General features: G+C 44.4%; 1 protein-coding gene across 1 annotated transcript in view; it reads left to right on the top strand.

Annotated features, from left to right (window-relative positions):
• Window positions 1–19,565, top strand: part of KIF6 (kinesin family member 6) — a 382,614-nt gene that overhangs the window by 311,004 nt on the left and 52,045 nt on the right. The window contains exon 15 of the mRNA XM_032648910.1: window positions 3,481–3,536. Within this exon, the coding sequence (XP_032504801.1) occupies window positions 3,481–3,536 (56 nt within the window). The remainder of the gene's footprint in view (window positions 1–3,480; window positions 3,537–19,565) is intronic.

The raw sequence follows: 19,565 nt of genomic DNA, 5'->3' as shown, positions 1-19,565 counted from the left end.
GAGAGCGACAGCTCCTTCCCAAGGCAGATGGAGTAGGGTGAAGCTCAGTGGGACGTCAGGACAGGTACTGAGGACGTAGAATGGGCGAGACTCCAGGGCTGAGTGAAGGATCCAATGGGGAGCAGGGCAGAGGATGGTGTGCAGGTTACTGGCATGAGCACCTGGATGAGTGGGTGCTGTGCAGCGAGAGGAGAGAGGATGGGAGGAAGGCACGGAGGTCTTCAGGGAAGGGCATCAGTTCTGCTCTAGATCCCATGGGTTTTAATTATCTGCAGGGCATCAAATGGGCAACTGGATAGTGGGTCAGGGAATAAAGCAGGGCCAAGATGGAGATCTGGGAGGTGTCCCTAGAGGTGACCAATGAAGGCACTGCCTAGAGTGGAACGAATGGAATGCCCAGAGAGAAGAGGTAGCTTAAGGAGAGGGTCTAAGACTAAACCCTGACCATCACCAACATCTAAGGAGCAGGCTGCAGAAGAAAAGCCTGAACAGGAGACTGAGAAGCAGCAGCCAGGGAGAGAGGGCAGAAAACGGTGGTGGGTGATGTAACGTGGAAGCCAACGGGAGAGAATTGTTTCTACTCTGTGGACAGAGCCTGGCACACAGTGGGTGCTGTTGGGTGGGTGAGGGCTGGATGTCACAGGGAGCCAGGCTTGTGAAGGAACAGCCAGAGCGCTGCGTTCCTTCTTCCTTCCAAACCCAGGCCTCGCCCCAAGATAGAGCTTTCTCTGCACGGGCAGGTGGGCAGAGCAGTCTGCCGGGCCCCACTCTGGAACTGCCCCCAGCACCATATGCTCCTCACATGGAGCCACGCAGAGATTCCCCGACAGGAATGTTTTGGCACCGGGAGTAGGAGACCCTCAGGGGCTCACAGGTGGTACTGGTTGAGTCTCAGCGGCTCCCTGGCACCAGCTTCCTCCCAGCAGCCTCAGATATCGTCCAGGAGGGCGGCACCCCTGGGGAAAGTCAGCACAGGTTCAACCACCTGGACCACATCCCTAATGGGAATGTGCCCCTTTTAGAAGCTCAGGAGTCAGGAGGCTCCCGCTTGGGAAGATCAGAACGCGGGCTGGGGCGGGAGGAAGGGGAGGGGGCGGGGCTGGGGGAGACTTGGGCTGGGAGGTGTGGAGGTGCAGGGTGCCCGGGAGGAACAGGGCAGAAGTGCGGGGCGGGGGGGGGGGGGGGGGGGGGCGGCACCTTCTTTCTCATCTCTCCCGCCATCCCTTACTCCCCTCCTTCCCCCTCAGGGCTGTGCTTCCTTAGGCAAGGGTTTGTCTTGACAACCAGAGATCAGGAAAACACGTGGGTGGGGTGGTCCGAGCAGTGACAACTGCAGCCTGAAGGGAAAATGGTCTGGCGGAGACAGGGCGGCCCTCGGCCCGCACCTCTTCAGTGGGAAAGCCCATTTGAGCTCGCGCTGGGCTGCGGAGGAGAGCATGGAACAGCTCCTGGCTCCCGGTGGTGTCCGCCAGCCCGGGTGTGGGGTGGCTCTTCGGAGACGGTCGACCGCAGCACTAAGCAGCTCCTCGCCGTGCCCCCTAAGGCACACGTGGGCACCGGCCAGGCTGGGGGGCTCCCTTCCAGGCCTGTCGGAGCTTCTCTGAGCCGGGCTGCTGCGGAGATGGCCCATTCTGCCTGCAGGATCTTCCCTCCTCCAGCTCTACTCTGGTTTCCTCCAGCATTGACATGAATGTCAGCAGCTTTGCAGCCCTGCTCTTGTGTTTTCCTCATTCCCAAGAATCTAAAGCTTCCAGAACTCTCTGGAACAGGCAGTAAGGGGGGCCACTCATTGAGCAATTGAGGACTATCAAACCCCATGAAATCCTAGGTATTGGGGATGGATGCAGCGACCACCAAACAGTTAGAGCCCCGCACTTGGCAGAACTTCAAGTATGAAGATAGTCCTCATCTAAGTGGCCCGGACCAGACCTCAGAGTCTCTGCCCAGGGGACAGAGACCAGAATGAGCCCACAGAGCCCAGCACAGTGATCTACACATGATATGATTATTTGCTGAGCCGAATTCAGTCTTCATGGCATGAAATGGGATTGCACTTCTCTCCAGAAGGTGACAGGCACTAGCTGAGGAAGGGACGGATGTCATCTGTGATGATCCTGAACACCCTTAATAAGGAGGCAGAGGTGGAGTCCCAAGAAACCGAACACTAAGAGAAAATTTAGTCCCCTTCCCTGGAAACGTCTGTCTGCAATCTCAGGCCCAGCAGACACATTCAGAAAATAGCAGTGACATCATTCACGCCTCTTTTCCACTGAGCCTGGAGGCTGCGGGGCACTCTGACCTTTGCTTGTGTTGTTCCCCTGCCTGGAATGCCCTCTTCTCCCCACTTCCTCTAACAAACTCCTGCTCGACTAAAGCATTTATGGATGAAGCAATGTGACATCTGAGATTTACTGGGATCCGGAAAGATTTGGGGATGGGGCATTGACATTTCATAAGGGCCCGCTGTGTGTAGGGGCCTGGATGGTATGGTTTTTACAGAGGCCATTTCCTACACTTCTCCGTCACGGGTTGGGGTCTCAGGGGGCATCTCAGGAATACCTGTTAGAAAATAGGAGTCATTCAGTAAACTCAGCACAGCATCTGGTAGACTAGTGGGCAGCAATCTAAGAGAGTGGAGAAGTTTCTGATAACATAGGGAAGGACTCAATGCTGAGTAAAAACAAAACACCCAAAGCACAAAAATCATATATTGGTATGATCTTAACTCTGTAAAAACTGGCCAGAAAGAAGACTGGATGGATCTCAAAATGAGCTTATTTCTGGGTAGGGGATAATTAGGGATTTTTTCTTCTTGTTTTTATATGTCCAAAATGTGATTTAGCATCATATATAACAGGAGTAAGCAAATTCTTTCTGGAAAAAGCCAGATAGTAAATATTTTCAACTCTGCAGGCCCTATAGTCTCTGTCCCAGCCACTCGACCCTGCCTTTGCAGTGAGAGAGCAGCCTTAGACAATAAACAAACGAATCGGTATGGTTGTGTCCCATACTACTTGATTTACAGAAACTGGTGTTGGGATGGATCCGCATCACGACCAGCCATAGTTTGCTGGTCAGAAAAAAAAAATGTTCTTTAAGTATTCTTTGACTCTAAGATCTTGGCACTGTGATTAATAGAGCACAGTACAGAAGGCTTACAGCCGTGCTTTACTCTGGTTCCCTTGTCTCATAAAATACTAGAAATCAAAAGTAGATTTGATAAATCTACATAAATCAGAGACTATGAGAATGAAGTTCTATGCTGGAGAGAGTAGTAAAAATTCATGATACCAGTAATTAATACAAATTTTATCTCTACTTTTAAGCCTAATATATTTCATTCATTTAAATTTTTTTTATGTCTTTCGATAAAGCTTTATAATGTTTTAGAGACCTCTCGGAAAGCTCTTATTTTTAAAACATAATTTAGGATGAATAGAAAAGGTTAAGCTCTCATTTCTTTTTTTTTTTTTCCTCCAGATTTTCCGAAGCAAAGGCCCTGGGAGAAAATATAAATGAAGCAAGAATTAAAATTGGTAAGCAGATGATATTCTGTGAGCCTCTTTCACAGGCCATTTTCCTGGTGAAAATCAGGTCATGATGTGCTTCCAAATAGCTGTGAGGATGAGTTTCAGGAGGTCCCTGCCAAGGAAGCCGCTTTCAGAGCACCTCTCCTTGGAAGTTTGTCATCTCTCCTACCATCCATCAGGAGAAGTACTTTCTTTTGTCTAGAACTTGAATTTTTCGTCCTCATACAGCCTTGAGCTCTAGCATCCGAATGAGAAAGTTTTGCTTTTCCTGGTGTTTTCCAGCAGTAGCCCAACTGGTCATAACTGTACAATTAGAGCGACATTTCTCATTTTCAAGTGCCATGGAACCTCCCAGAGCTTATACTTATTGTTTTTGGCCCAGGTGCCCAATTTTTAGCGCCATTTCAGTAAGCCGCCTGGAGGATGAGAGGAAAGAACGAGTCACTGTGCCTTCCCAGGGCATAGGCTGCCCAGCAGGGCTCCCTCACTTTAGTGAGCATCCCTGGACCCGTGAGGTTAAGGCAACAGGCTAACTCGAAAATAGTATGCCTCAGATCTTTGTCAAAGTGAGAGGAAAATGCTTCTTTCACACCAGGCTAGAAGACACAAAGTGACCCATCTCCCAGGCTGGGGCAGCTTCACGAAGCTGCAGCTTCCCTGTGGCTTCGTCTCTGTGCTAGGGAAAGCAGGAGTTACCTGGTCACAGCTGACTCCCTGTGTCCCCCTTGTCCTCACCTTTCTCCTCTCATAAGTGAGGACAGGACGGAAGCCACTATGAATGTCCCTTTTGGCTTTTCCTACAGAATATGGAAGCTCACAACAGCCTCAGGTCACTTCAGTTAGGGAAACAGGGAGCCCCACGTTCTCTTCTGTGGCCTGAGTGGAAAAAGTTGAGGCCACCAAGCCCTGAGCCATGCCCAGTACCAGGCCAAGAATCTCCAGAGTCTCTGAGATTCTTGACTTAAGGTCCAGGATCTTGGATGGAGGAAAAATGCATCTTTGTTTTCACTAACCTCTAACTTCAGTTTAGCACTCCCTCCAATGATGAATGTCAGCAGCAGACCACAGTAGAGGTAGCAGCACCCATCACGGCGGAAATCACAGACATTTTCATTTCACAGCACAGTTAGCAGACATCATAAAATATCTTTTATACTCATCAGTACTTCAAAATTACAGGAGTTATTAGACTCACCAGTAGATCTTGTTATTTAATGCATTTATATAAAAGCACATAGATATTTCTATATCACAAAAATTTTTTTAAATTTTGATAACTACTTCAGTGTAATTGGTCTCTCTTAAAATCCTATGTAAAACTCCTTTCTTGGCGTGAATTCTCAAAACTCCTAATACTGCATGAAAAAAAAAAATTGGAGGTCAGGAGCACTTTTCTAGAGATAATATCCATAGTTTATCTGATTCTCAAAGGGGTCAGTGACCCAAACCAATAGTGAGGGAAGGGGAAGCAGGCTTAAGTGGATCCAGAGCCGGCTTGTCAGAATTGTCTGACCGGAAGCTCCTAACGGTCTGTTTGCATCCCTGGGGAGACAAGAGGGAAGGACCTTTTATAAACCGTTTCTGCCCAGAAAGTGATAGTAAAGTTTTGCTCTTGAAAAATATCTAACTCTCGAAACCAAAATGAAACTGTTCCAACACTAATGGACTATGCTAATTATGGAAGGCACCAGTGGCCTATACTAATACACTTAGTGTTTCTCTCTGAATACAACGAGTTGTTGTCACAACTAATTCTAAGTTCACCATAATTTTGGTGCGAAAACATACATTGATGAGTCCAGTTTGCCACATTCTTGGGATTAGGCAAATTGGAGGCTGCCCCACAAGCTGCCCAAGAGGCAGGGGCCCGGGGTCTGAGGGATGTAATTGATCTTCCAGAGAGGGTGTCTGTAATTTACACACAAAGAGTCCAGGTATACTAGAAGAAGCCCTGGACAAGCAGACCTTTCTGCTTTCTAGATAATAATAAGTAGGGCTCATACCAGTGTTAAAATTCAAACATTTATTGCTAACAAGAAAGTGGCTGCTAGTTCAGTGGTGCTAATAAAACCAGTGTTACTCTTACTTCATTCTATGCAAATAGTAGACTAAGACCCATCTCCTGGCCAAGCATCTTTCAAATGTGCTCTTGATCCAAGGAGGGCCCAGGTCAGTGGATCGCTGAGACTCAGCCCCATTACTCAACAAGCCCTCATGGTGCTTGACCACAGGGAGTAGCCCCTCCACCACTGCATCTCAGACACAAGGTTAAGATTAAGGAAGTACAAGGTGGAACTTGTACACATATTTAAAATTTCCAAGGCGACTTTGAAGGGAACTGGTTTCAAGAGATTTATGACATTACTGAGTGCATTTTTCCTAGGGAGAAATTAAATCAAGTGGAATTTTCATTCCCCTCCAAGTCCTTTAATTAGTCTAAGAGTCAGGAGGTGGGAGCGTGGCACAGATGTACCATGACTTGCGTGGGATGATGACTCAGCTCCCCTCCCAAACTGAGCCACATCCTGCCTCTGGACCTCGGGGCAGGAGTGAGATGCTGGGGGGTGCACATGTAATTGGCCTGCCGAGAGGAAACGGAAGCTGCGTTTGTGATCTACACGTCAGCCAGCCCACACGCTTAGAGCTCAGGTTGCCACTGTCTCTTCTCAGGCAATTTGCTTTTTCTCTGACATCGTGATCTAGAGCTGCCACTTGAATTTCATTCTTAAAAACCCCAAAGGCTATTAATTCAGGAGTGACCACATAATATCTAATTTTTACATGGCATAATCAGTCAACCAAAAGTTCCATATTATTTCCTTTTCTTATAACAAGCCAACCCAAACTAGGTAGATTAAACTCTTGCCACAAACTCCTTTTTTGTCCTTCTCTGTACACCATTTACATCAGTCCTGATGTTGAAACAAGTTGAAATCAGAAATGGAAGAAATAACCAACTTAGGATCTCCCCCAAAAATAACGGTGTCTTTGTTTCAGAAAGGAGAGCCATTTTCATTGCATTTGCCTGTCCCATACACAATAGCATTTAGGCTGCTTTCCATCACATGGGGCTGTGTTTTGAACACATTCATGTATACCCACCTCCATTCATCATATCTCTAAAGATGCCATTAAAGCCCAAACTGTAGGGAAGGAAACAGATGGCTTCCAAAGCAGTGGCAAAAACCAGGCCATTTTTCACTTATTAAAATCCTGGCGTTGGTTTTCATCAGTGAGCTACCACTGGCAGCATTGTCTTTGGCAACAAAGGACAATGAATGGCTGTTGTTTGGCTTGAGGCCCACCCTCGACCAGTCCAGGAACCAGCTGCTGTGGAGGCAGGTGAAAGAGTCTGACTGACACGTCTTAGCACCTCTTCGCCCTCCACAGACCCCTACAGGCCTAAAGGAAAATGCCCATCACAGGTCGCTGCACAGAAGGGTTTTCACCGGGGAGCCAATCAGTGATCACTTCAGAAATCACAGGTAATGTAATAGGAGTAGCTGTCAGAGAGCAGGAAACGCTAGAAAAGCGAACAGAACATTCTGGAAGTTTTCTTTCTCCTACTCCACATTCAAAGAAGGACCCCCAACCCACCATTTGAACAGTACACTTTTTTAAAATGTATCTCCTGAACATTTGGGATTTGGGAAAATCATTACTCAGATCTGGGTCTCCATCAGCAGAATACACAGGACTATTTTCCGTCGTACATTTTCTGTACTTTCATCTTCCACTGAGGTTTACTTCTAGACCTACCTCGTGCATATTGGCTTCTAGTATCTCACCCTGGCGTAAAGGAAAGGCTATATCCAGATCGTCTGGCTAGGCCGTGAGGACCTCTATCAAGTCTATCCTTTTGTTATCATTTGTCACCAACTCTGAATAACCATCACACCCACAGCAGCTTCATTGAGCACTGACTCTGGGCCGTGTCAAGAACTTGACAAGCGCATTATCTAATTTAATCCTCACAGAGAAGAGTCATTACCTATAAAATGGATATTACCATATGTCATAGAGTCTAAAATAAACAATTCTTACAGTCTTAACACCTCTGAAGTCAGGAAAACATTTGACCATTCACTTGGCCATTTTTTCATTTTAAAAACCTCTGTAATGAGACAGGGTCTTACAATTGATATAGTCTAGATTCTATGAAATATAGTATTATCATTATTTTGCAGATTTTTTAAAAACGGAGTTTCAGGGAGGTGGCCTACTAAGTGGCCAAGCTGGAGTCAAAGTCCATTTCTGTCCAACTCCAAAACTTTTAAATACAGTATACTATCCCCATAAATTCAGATATATCTGACTCTGAAGATTTTTTCTTAGTTTAACATTTCACTAAGCTGTTACCCAGTTCTCCTGAATCTCTGCCCTTTACCTGATGTGCCCGACAAAAGGCTCACACTAGACCCTAGCTTGTGCACACATAGCCCAAGAAGATGAAAAGAGTCTTTGTAACATGATTAACGATAGGTCACCTTTTGCCCAATGGGGCTCAGTTGCAGGCGTGAGTGGGGTCGGACACCCAGCCTACCCTTGCTCTCCATCCCATGTGCACTGGCCCACAGTTGTATCTGCCCTAGGAAGAGGCGCCTTTTTCCAATTTGCAGAAAGGTGCACTGCGGGCTTGCAGCATCCCTGGTAGGCTTCAGTGTCCCACATTTCAACTATCATTTTCAGTGGTTTGGAAAATAGAATAGAGGGGTTGTATTTTCAGGCTCTATACAATTCCAGCTCAGTGGGTTTACCGATGCTTCAGAAAACATGAGAGAATTCAAAGCATAAACTTAGATGAGGTTAGTAAGAATGGGTGTAATGAACTGCTTATGCTTAAGTACCAAAACCAGCACCAATAAAGTGGACTAGAGAAAGCCTGATTAAGGGCACACATAGAAATCATCAAGGACCACAAAATAAAAATATGTCACCATAAAGTGAAAAAATACTACGTTCTCAAAAGTTAAAAAATGCAAAAGTCAAGACGTCACCCTTTCGCTCTGCCCAGCATTTCCAGGTGCGCTGTGTTTCCTCGGGAGCTCTACCTCTCTACAGGAAGAGAGATGGTTCAGAGAAAAGCAGCTAAAGTCGTGATGAAAATGTTATGAGGTAGATTTTTTTGGCTTTATTAAGTAATCCACCAATTTTATTTTAAATAATAAGCTCTGCTTGCCTGTTAGAGTATTTAGTTCGATTTTCCTAAGTACTCTTATCAAACAAATTTAATTAATCTGTGTTCAGCTTGTATTGGCCAGGATGTTTGGCTGTAAGTATGAAAGGAAATTTATTGTCTCATGTAACCAGGAAATCCAAGGAATACAGTTGGCTTCACATGCAACCTCATCCCCCTCCTCCCATCTCTCAGTGCTACTCGACTAGGTTCTCTGATAGCCTCTCCCCATTTAGTGGGAAGGTGCCTCTGAAAGCTCTAGGCTTACATGGTCTATAGAATTCATAATGCCAGTAAACAGGGTCTTTTCCAACAGTATTGGCAAAAGTCCCTGGAGGGAGGGATGACTGGCCTGGCTGAGGTCATACCCCCATCTCTGAAGCAGTCCCTGCATTCAGGGGAATGAAACACTCTGACTGACTGGTCCTAGATCCTGTGCCCACTCCTCGGGGCTTAGCCCATCTGCTCCACACAAGCTGAACACGATTTTTAGGGAATTAAAGAGGTATCTTTCCCCAAAGGAAGAAATGTTGGGCCGACAACAATCATATTCACTACAAACCTTTCAGGTATTGATCTGTGGCTTGAAACAAGATGCATCTGTAAAGGAACGAATAGTAGTTCCTGTGAGAGACTACAACGTTTAGAGTAATTTATCCTGGAAAAAAGAAAGCTGTGAATGAGGAATTTAAAAACTGGCTTAAGTACTGGTGCCTCTGCCATAATGGAATAAATGCAAAATTGCATGATAAAAAAACTAGCAGGGATTGTAGAAGAATTAAGACTGAGAAGACCTCTCAAAACCCATGCAATTTTATAACGAGTACTCTAAGAAAACCAATTGCAATGCTAATAAAAATAATGATATAAATTTAAAAGACATGTTAAATTCCTAATGCATAAGGAAACACTATGTAAAACAGCCATTTTTTTTCCAAAATGAGGCTATCATGGTAGAAGAGCATATAGGAAGGGCTGAGGGCTGAGTTATGGAGGCGTGAACAACACATACAAAGATGGGAATGGCGCCTCAACAAGGAAGAAGCGCTTCCTTCTAAGAAGGATCACTGACCACAATGGACTCGGAGGAAGAGTGTGGGGAGAGGGGTGTGTTCAGTCCTGAGCTTCCCCCCTCAACTGTTGGGCTCAGCTCTGCTAGTTTTGTGTTTAACGACCTTTTCTTGGTGATACAAAACTTGAATTTACTAGGAAAAAAATCCTATGTCAACAAATGAGTCTGCTGTATGATACTGACCTCAGCTCCCTCTAACCAACTGCATATGAGTGATTCCTGTTAAAGAAACCTAGTTGCATGAGGACAGACTGGGTATTACTTGATGTTATACAGAGGGACCAGTAAATTGTAGTTCATCTTTAAGGACACTCAAAAAGGAAGAAAAAATTTTCAGTTGTATTGAAACTATAGCTGATCATGTGAAAAAGACATTTTTGTCAGAAAAGGTAATTAAATGGATATAGATTCTAGGAATCATTAAAATCAGGATAGATTGGCACCTTTCTGAGATGACTCAGTGTATATAGAGATGAAAAGAGCAAAGCAGATTTCTTAAAGTCCTTTCTGTAGCAATTCAGAATGTTGAGATTCCAAGACGTGCAATTATTGGAGTGACAGCCCATAACCAGTACAACTGATGTCTTCTTAGAATTGATTGAATGTTTGCTCTCATACTTTGGAGATCAAACAACAACAACATGATTTGAGCAAGCTGGAGGGCTGTGGAGTATATTAACTGACAAGAGGTAATGCTAATAATTGTCATATATAAAGAAGGAAGCAGTGATTTGGTCGGAATGCCAGGAAAAAAAGAAAAAAAAAGATGGATGGCTGCCTCCCAAGAGTCCTGACAGGGTGGTCTTACCTTAGTGAATGAAACAACGTCCAGGATCTGGCCTTGCTGGGTGGACTCAGGAAGGCTGTCCAATGCCAGTCAAACTCACTATAAACCAGAGAGGCAAGCTATTAATTTTCCATGGAGGATGTTCTTTTATAGACAGGAACTCTTAAACTGCCTCCATCCAGGGCCCCTTCTCCCTGGGGAAAAAGTAGATTCCTTATTGGAAGGTTAGTAAATAAGCATCCCCAAGCACAAAGGGAGTCAAAAAAAGGAGAAGAGTTTTGACAGGTAGGTTCCCACGGTCACGGGGAAGCCACGCCAGGCGTCCACCGCCCGCAGGAGCGAATATCCCCAGAGCAATTCAGGCAGCCTCCAGCCCAACCACCCCTCTTCTGTGCACAATACCCTTTTCTCCAGAAAAGATAGAAACCACTTGTTAGGTTTCTACTTACTAAACGATAATTATATCCCCGCTCCTGCCTCTCGAGGGTGAACCCCAAGTCACATTGCTTCAGGTCATAGGAATAATCAGTTCTACTTGGCCCCCTTGATTTTCAGACATAGGAACCCAGTTGAGCTAGCTCAGGCCTAGGATGCCTGCATGGTGATGAATCTCCCTGAGATACAGCCATGAGATCTGAGAGCCCTCCGAGCTGCAACGGGAGCCAGAGCCAGGACCCGGGGTGGGGTGAGGGGGGTCATCGGGAACCAGCGCGGCTCCAGAGCCCAGCACACTCCCCGTGCATCCCCTGGGGCCTCTTGCTACCTCTGTGCATGTCTGCTCTCGCAACCTGCGGGCCCTGCTGACCCTGGGTCCTGCTCGCTCGTGGCTTTGGTCTGCTCTGGCCCCAGCTGTACCTGAAAACATCCTTTAACTCTGTTCCCAAGGTAACAAGCTAATTATTTGCTTGTTTCTTAGCTCAAAGTTATGAGAAAGAGAACTTGACTGGCCCGATTTATCTTTTCTAGGCCTTCAGGACAGCTGCTGATGGCGAGCTTAAGAATGTGCTGTCTTTGAGTCAGAAATGTACCTCTGGTCCAGGCAGATGTGGCCAGGGAGGAAGAGAGGTCTTGTGTTTCAGAAAGTGTCCACCTAGGCAAAAGAGGGTGTGACAGGGGAGGTTTCTGTTTTATAAACAGGATGGATAGAGCAGACACAATGATTGACATCTTGCATTCTCTCGGTTCTATCTCATGGGTGTGAAGATTTTTGCCAGTTCAACTCTTATAAGGCGACATCAATTCCTTTACTTCTAGGTTCTCCAGGAAGCATCTTGCCCTTGTCCCTTTGTTTTACCAACAGGAATAGTGACTAGTCTTTGTAAAGTGCATTATAATATATAGGGATTTTATTTATTTTTATCTCATCAAATTCGTTGATCTTTTCTTTTACAACTTCCTCCAGTGCTTTTGTACTTAGAAAGGGTCATTGTAACAGCAATAATGATGGATTGTCCATTGCCTGGTATTTGTTTAATGCTTTCCTAAATGTTCTTATAGTTTTTTTTTATCTTTCTATTTTTCACACTCAACTCATTTGGGATTTATTGTGGAATGCAGTATAAGCTGAGGCTCTAAGTTGAATCTTTTTCAAACAACCAATTTTCCCAACACCTATTTCATTTAATGAAATGCCTTAAAATAATATTTCTTCTCATAGGAGAGTCATTTCAGATTTTCAGAAGGCAGCTGAGGCACCCTAATCTCATCACAGCAGTAGTATACATTCTTGACATGATAATTTTCATACAAGTATTTCAAAAATAAGTTTCCCAGCAGATACTATTATCTAGAGATCAGAATAACCCTGCAGAAAAGTGCCAACTTTTATGTAAACCAGGAAGCTCACAGATGGGGAACAGTAGGCGTGTATCTGTACATGGGTGGTCCCCGCAGGCTCTGTCGGCGCCCTCTGAAGGGAAGGGGATGGTCTTTAAATAACAGCAGCACAAGCTGGGCTCACCTTACTCATTGGCCAGGGGAAGATAGTTGGTACCGTATTTTCTCACTTCCAAGGAGAAAAAGTGTATTTCGTTTTCTTACATTGATTAAAAAGGGGGAATAATGATAGTTAAGGCGGAAATGAGAGTAGGGACTTTGTCAGTGATGCTGTGCAGGGAAGATCTGAAAACAGCAGGTTTGCTGTGTCCACTGTCTACCACCCTGAAATCACTGATGAGCCCGCCTGCTGAAAAGTACCGTGTTTCAGAAATACAGCGCACACAAGAGCGGGACTATCCCCTCCCTGCAGTGGCCGTTCTGCTCCGGGTGGAGATGGCCATGGTTTGGTGTTGGCCTCATGTAATAATAGGACTCCGTGGACCAGCCCCACTCTCTAATGGATGGTCTGCACCACAACTTACTTAAGCCTAAAACATACACGTGCAGCTCCACAGCAAGGCGTGCTAGTTGCAGCACAGGCCTTCAGAGGAGGCAACGAAACACCACGCAGAGACATTCGTGCAGCCGCCGGCACTCCGTGCTCCCCTTCTGGCAGGTAGACGGCTGCCGTTCAGGCAGCATTTATAAAGCAGGGAAGCTCCCTCCCGCGCACATCTAGGCTACATCACTAATCAGGCATATCATGAACAAAAGCCCAGCCCTGGGCAGCTACCTGAGCAAATCTGAAAGGGGGCCCAGTGGCAGGGAAACCAGAGTGAGTGCCACAGGGACTCCCCAAAGTCTGGTATCAACGTTTGGTCAGAGCTGGGGTTGCCCAAAAGGACTGGGAGTAAACAGAGACATATGCAGCCAACCATCGTGTGTCTAAGCACAGATTTGGGGCCACTAAGAGTCAAAGAGATCGAGTCCACTCCAAACATGAGTGCTCCTTTGAGGTAGATGCCTAGAAGTAGAACTGGGGAGAACAACAGCAGGTATGCATTTTTAATTTTCATGAGTACTCCCCATTTGCCTTTGCAAAAGTGTTTCATAAGTTTATATTTGCATCAGTGTGTGACAGTACCCATTCCTCTGCATCCTTGCTTTTACATCGTAATATCAGTCATTTTAGGCTTTGCCAGTTGGAGAGCAAAAAATGGTATTTCTTTGTTGTCTTAATTTGCATTTCACTGACAGCCAGTGGACGTGAGTGCTTCTTCATGTGTCTCATATCCTTTGCCCATTGGGTGGTTGAATTTCTCCTTTTGATTTGTAGGAACACTTAGTATCCTCTGGATATTGGGCCTTTCTCCATGGAATATTTGGCAGATGTTTTCTTCCAGTCTGTCACTTGTTTTAATTTTCTCTGAAGATTTTTGGAAGAACCCTAAAACGGTTGCTTCTCTCTAATTTTTAAAAATTTCCTTGGATAAGACTAATCTGTCTGCTCTCCTTTTTTTGAAGTCGTCCACAAGTTGGGAGTTATCAACCCTGACTCACCATAACTCTGCCCCAAAGATGTCCAAGATAACTTTGGTCATACTGCACAGATCTCACTGAAACATATATGGGTTAAAGTTGAACACGATGATGATTGCAGATCATTGTCTTTGGGCCACTAGCCACTACACGAATGCACGATTCCTGCGTGCAGATGTTTAAACCTTTTAGCAGACCACAAACCTGGCGACCTTACTGCTGAAAACATAAGCTCTGTAATGAGGTAAAAACTGATTTTATTAACTTAATCTTTACTGAAGACATCTTTAATGATGCCTGAATGTTTTAAAAACTTAATCGTGTTTTGCAAAACAACCTATTAACACATGTTTAGGCAAGACTGAAATCTAGAAAACCTGCTAATAAATAATTGGAATGCCACACTACCTGGTAACTCATTAGCAAATACTAGGGTCCTTGGGTACTCCCTTTGTTGGAAGACAAAAGCAAATAATTAAGGAATGAGTACAGACATGGGTAAAGTGCCAAGTAAACTTAATAGACAAAGGACATCAAAGACATAAAGCTTATTAATTGCCTGTACCTGTAATCCAAAGCCAAGCCAGGTCTATATTTGAAGGTAGTGAAACAACGTATTTGGTGTATTCCTGCAGAGGTGTCTTGTAAAACGGAAAAGCTATGTCATGGAGAGGAGTCATGAAGGGTCTAGCTTCACCTCATCCCTGGTGAGATAACTGGGACACAACCTTCGTTAACTCCCATTACAGAGGTGACGTCACATGCAAAAAGGGGTCCAACACCTGGAAGGCCGGATGGTGCGATGGTGACTCCGTAGTCAGCACTCAATGGGACAATAATGTCAGTACCTCTCTTCTGCTGCTACTGGGGGCAGAGGATGAACTGCAGAGGAAGGAGGTCAGAGTCAGGGTTGACTCAAACTGCTGCCAAAGGAAAAGAGCTGTTCAGCTGCTAAAGTAGAATCCAAGGACACTGATTCCGAAAGAGAGAAATCCATCGAACAGAAGGGTCTTGGGGAGAGGGAGGAAGTTGGCCACCTTTAAATTAGAATTCTGGGTGATTAGTAGTAAAGATTGCATTCTAAAGGTGAATATCCCCAAGCCACAGCTCCAGTCAATTCCTCCTCACTCAGAAACCTCTGAGGCCTACCAAAAGTATTCATGCCCCTTTAGCCTTTCTAAATTCTTATCCATGTCGATATATTAAATTCATATACTTATATGAAGTATTGGGTTCCTTGTCTTACCAAAAAAAAAAAAAAGAGAGAGAGAGAGATAAAAAGCATATTATGGGGTCTTCCCTGGTGGCACAGTGGTCGGGAATCTGCCTGCCAGTGCAGGGGACACGGGTTCGAGCCCTGGTCTGGGAAGATCCCACGTGCTGCAGAGCAGCTAAGCCCGTGTGCTACAGCTACTGAGCCTGTACTCTAGAGCCCACGAGCCACAATACTGAGCCCGCATGCCACAACTACTGAAACCCGCACATCTAGAGCCTGTGCTCTGCAGCAAGAGAAGCCACCACAATGAGAAGCCCGCGCACTACAACAAAGCGTAGACCCTGCTCGCCACAACTAGAGAAAGCCCGCGTGCAGCAACGAAGGCCCAACACAGCCAAAAATAAAATAAATTTATTTTTTTAAAAAGCATATTATGTACATTTCTCTGCATCCTGCTTTTCACTGTATCCTGAATTTCATATACGTATGAATATACATGTAAAATCCCTCCACATCAGCTGGGGTAGTTATATTTCATTCTGTTTAATAGCTGCATGTATTCTATAGAATGATTGTGTCACAACATTTATCTATCATTTTCCAGTTAACAGGTATTTGCCTTATTCCATTGTTCTGCCATACAATGTGCTGCAATAAACACCCATGCACATGTATCCTTTTATACTGTTCCTTTTACTTCAATGGAAACTTTTCCTGTAAAGGACCAGATAGTAAATATTTTAGGTTTTGTGGGCTCCCTATGGTCTCTGTTACATATTCTTCTTCTTCTTTTTTTTTTTTTACAACTCTATAAAAATGTAAAAACCATGCTGAGGTCACAGTCCAAAGCCATACAAAAACAGACCACAGGACAGATTGGCTTGCCAGCCCTAGTTTGCCAATCCTTGGAATAGAGTCCTAGGAGTAGGATTTCTTCCTGAGAGTATTATAATTTTTGCTGCTTTCTTGAATGAAATATTGTTCCATTTCCTGGGATAGAAAAAAATCTGTTTAAAAAAATAGATTTTTTCTTGTACCCAGTCATCCTACCAAATTCTCTTTTCAATTTTAGTGGGCTTTCTCTTTCTATAGTTTCTTGAATTTTCTAGAAATGAAATCATATTCATCACAAAAGAAAAATCTTTTTCCACTATTTGCACTTAGTATTTTATTTTCTTGTCTTATTGCATTCATTAGAGCTTCTGAATCACTATTAGCTAATAACAGCAACAGCCTCTCCTTTCTTGTTCCCAAGTTTAATGAAAATGGCTTAAGATTACATAATTTAGAATGACAAAAGACATCATATGAATGCGATAAATATTGCCATACATCACCCAAGTCCAGGCTGTTAGAATTTCTGTAGTATGAATTTGATACGAGGCAGAGCCACAGTGCTCTAGACACAGGACCAGAAAGGCAGGTAATGGAGAGATTCAGTGTTTGAGAATTGGCCTGGTTGGTAGGTCAGAGGATCAGGAAGGTACAAATGCCTGAGGTTTGATAAGGAATTAAATACAGTGTAAATAGATCAGCTAATGAGCTGGGTGAAGGAGAGACATGAGTCTGCTCTTATGATGAAAAAAGATACTGAAGCAAATACTATGGATAAGATTTTTCAGCCCTAACTGTACAACTGGCTAGTGAGAAGGACGTATTCTTAAAATTAAAAAAAACAAAACAGAAACAAGCAAACAAACAAAAAACAGTGTGAGTTTCCAGGTTCTGGACAAGGTAACCACACTCCATCCCGTCTGTCCTACTGAAGGCAACTATAAACCACGGACAGAACACATGGAGCAGCTATCTGAGAATTCCAAAAAGCAAGTGGTAGCAGGCAACTCAGGGAAGGAGACCAGAATTCAAAGTGCCATCAAATTGGCACTCCCAGAGAATCTTCTGGGAGCACAGAAGCAGCGGCAGCCACCAAACAGAAGCCTCGAACTCTGATGGAGGAGACTCCTCCATTCTGAACAGAGGAACTGTGGTACCAGGAACACGGGAAGACTTCCCACTGCTCTTTCCTCTCTGTCCTCCCACTACTTGGTCTGTGATGCAGACATAGTCCTGGGAGTTGCGTGGCAGCATTGAGGGGTCCAGGAGCCAGGCCTCAGAAAGTCATAATGTGTCAGGTAGATCACAGAGAGAAGGCGATCAAGACAGTAATTCCATAAAGTTGTTTATATTAACTACAGGGCTCACCTTCAGGCTAGGCATGCACGGATCTAAAGAGCATGCCAAAGGCTTTGACAATGCTGCTGTAAGATAGACCAGCACCCAAGTCCCATACTGGCCACTGGGTAGCACACACATGGAACAAATCTGAAAAGCACTGCAGAGCCTTTGAAAACGGAGCCAACATTGGAACCACAGTCCAAAGAAGGCTTACTGGAATTTGTGACCTGAACCTAACCACATTGATTGTCTGCTGAAACAGACAAACAAACAAAAATCAGTAGTCTCCTTAGGATTTAAACAAGATCTTGAAAATGTTCAGGATGTGATCCAAAATTACTTAGCATAAGAAGAACCAAGAAAATCTCAACTCACAAGGGAAAAGACAATAAATAAGTACCAGCCCCAACATAACACAGTGTTAAAACTATCAGACAGGGACTCCCCTGGTGGTCCAGTGGGTAAGACTCCAAGCTCCCAATGCGAGGGGCCTGGGTTCGATCCCTGGTCGGGGAACTAGATCCTGCATGCATGCTGCAACTAAAGATCCCGTGTGCTGCAACTAAGACCCAGTGCAGCCAAAATAAATAACTAAATATTATTTTTTTAAAAAAACTATCAGACAAAGACTTAAAGCAGCTCCTAAAACTATGCTTCAAGAATTAAGGAAAAAAGCTCTTGAAACGGGCTTCCCTGGTGGGGCAGTGGTTGAGAGTCCACCTGCCGATGCACGGGACACGGGTTCATGCCCCGGTCCGGGAAGATCCCACATGCCGTGGAGCGGTTGGGCCCGTGAGCCATGGCCGCTGAGCCTGCGCCTCCAGAGCCTGTGCTCCACAACTGGAGTGGCCGCAACAGTGAGAGGCCCGCATACCGCAAAAAAAAAAAAAACAACTCTTGAAACAAACCAAAGATATACGATGGCAAATGAGCACATGCAAAGATATTCAACATCATTAGTAGTTAGAGAAAGGTAAATTAAAACAATGATGAGATATCACTATACCTTACTGAAATCAATTTAAAAAAATTTTTTAAACTAGCTATGCCAAGTGCTGACAAGGATGTGGAACAAGTGGAACTCACACATTGAGAATGCAAAATGGTAAAGACACTTTGGAAAAAACTTCGGCAGTTTCTTATAAAGTTACACATAGATATATGATACAACTCGGCTATTTACCCTAGAGAAATTAAAACTTATGTTCCCACAAAAACTTGTAGACAGATGTGTATAGCAGTCCTCTTCATAATTGGCAAAAACTGGAAATAACCCAAATGTCTTTTGTTGAGTGAATGGCTCAACTACATAAAATAGAATACTACTCAACAATAAAAAGAACAAACGACCGGTACGTATGACAACATACAAAACCTCAGATGCATTGTGCTCATAAACTTGTACACAACCTAATTCCACTTCTGTGACATTCTGAAAAAGACGACCATAGTGATAACGAGCAGGAGTGGAGGAGAGTGTGAATCCGACAGGGCAGGATGAGGGAGTTTTGCGAAGTAATAGAACTTCGGGGAATCCTGATTGCGATGGTGGTTACACAAATCTATGTATGTGTTAAATCTCATAGAATTGTCCATGCGCGCATACACGCGCTCACAGCCAAGTCAATTTTACTGTCTGCTAATTTAATCAATAAAATTTAAAATAAAACAGGATGAGTCCACAAGAAAAGAAGATGGAAGGGAATATTAAACAACATAACTCAGCTATAATTTTGAAATGAATCTTATGTAGAGGTCAGAAAGTTTTTTTAATTTCTCTGGGAAGGGAAATTGAAATTTTTTAAAATTTCTTTGTGTGTAAGTTAAGAGTACAAGATTTGGTAAATTATTTCAGGCTGAACACAGTAGGAACCTTTACTACAGTTTTTCCACAGTTCGGGCAGGGCTGTCAAGAGTGAAAGAGTAAGAAATTGAAGGCTTCTGTGATCAGGAATATTGGCAGAAACTTTAGGTCTTGTGATTTATTCACTTGGCGATTATTATGCATCTATTAACTCCAGGGTTCTGTGGGGGACACACAAATCCCTAGGAGAGAGTCCCAGCCTGGGGATACTTATATGCTGGTTGAGAAGATAGGACAAAGACGATTCATGGGGTTTGGGCCCTGAGGTTACTCTGTAGAGCCCCTGATAAAACAGTCAGGGCTTCTCAGCCAGGCCTTGGTGGTGGAGTAACAGGTCACCACAAATAAGTGTCCAGTAAAAGATCTGGGGACATCTGACCAGAGATAA

This window comes from Phocoena sinus, chromosome 11, assembly GCF_008692025.1.
Source record: "Phocoena sinus isolate mPhoSin1 chromosome 11, mPhoSin1.pri, whole genome shotgun sequence".
In the NCBI taxonomy this organism is placed as follows: Eukaryota; Metazoa; Chordata; class Mammalia; order Artiodactyla; family Phocoenidae; genus Phocoena; species Phocoena sinus.
Note: the sequence above shows the minus strand (reverse complement) of the source record. Positions and strands in the feature narration are given on the sequence as shown.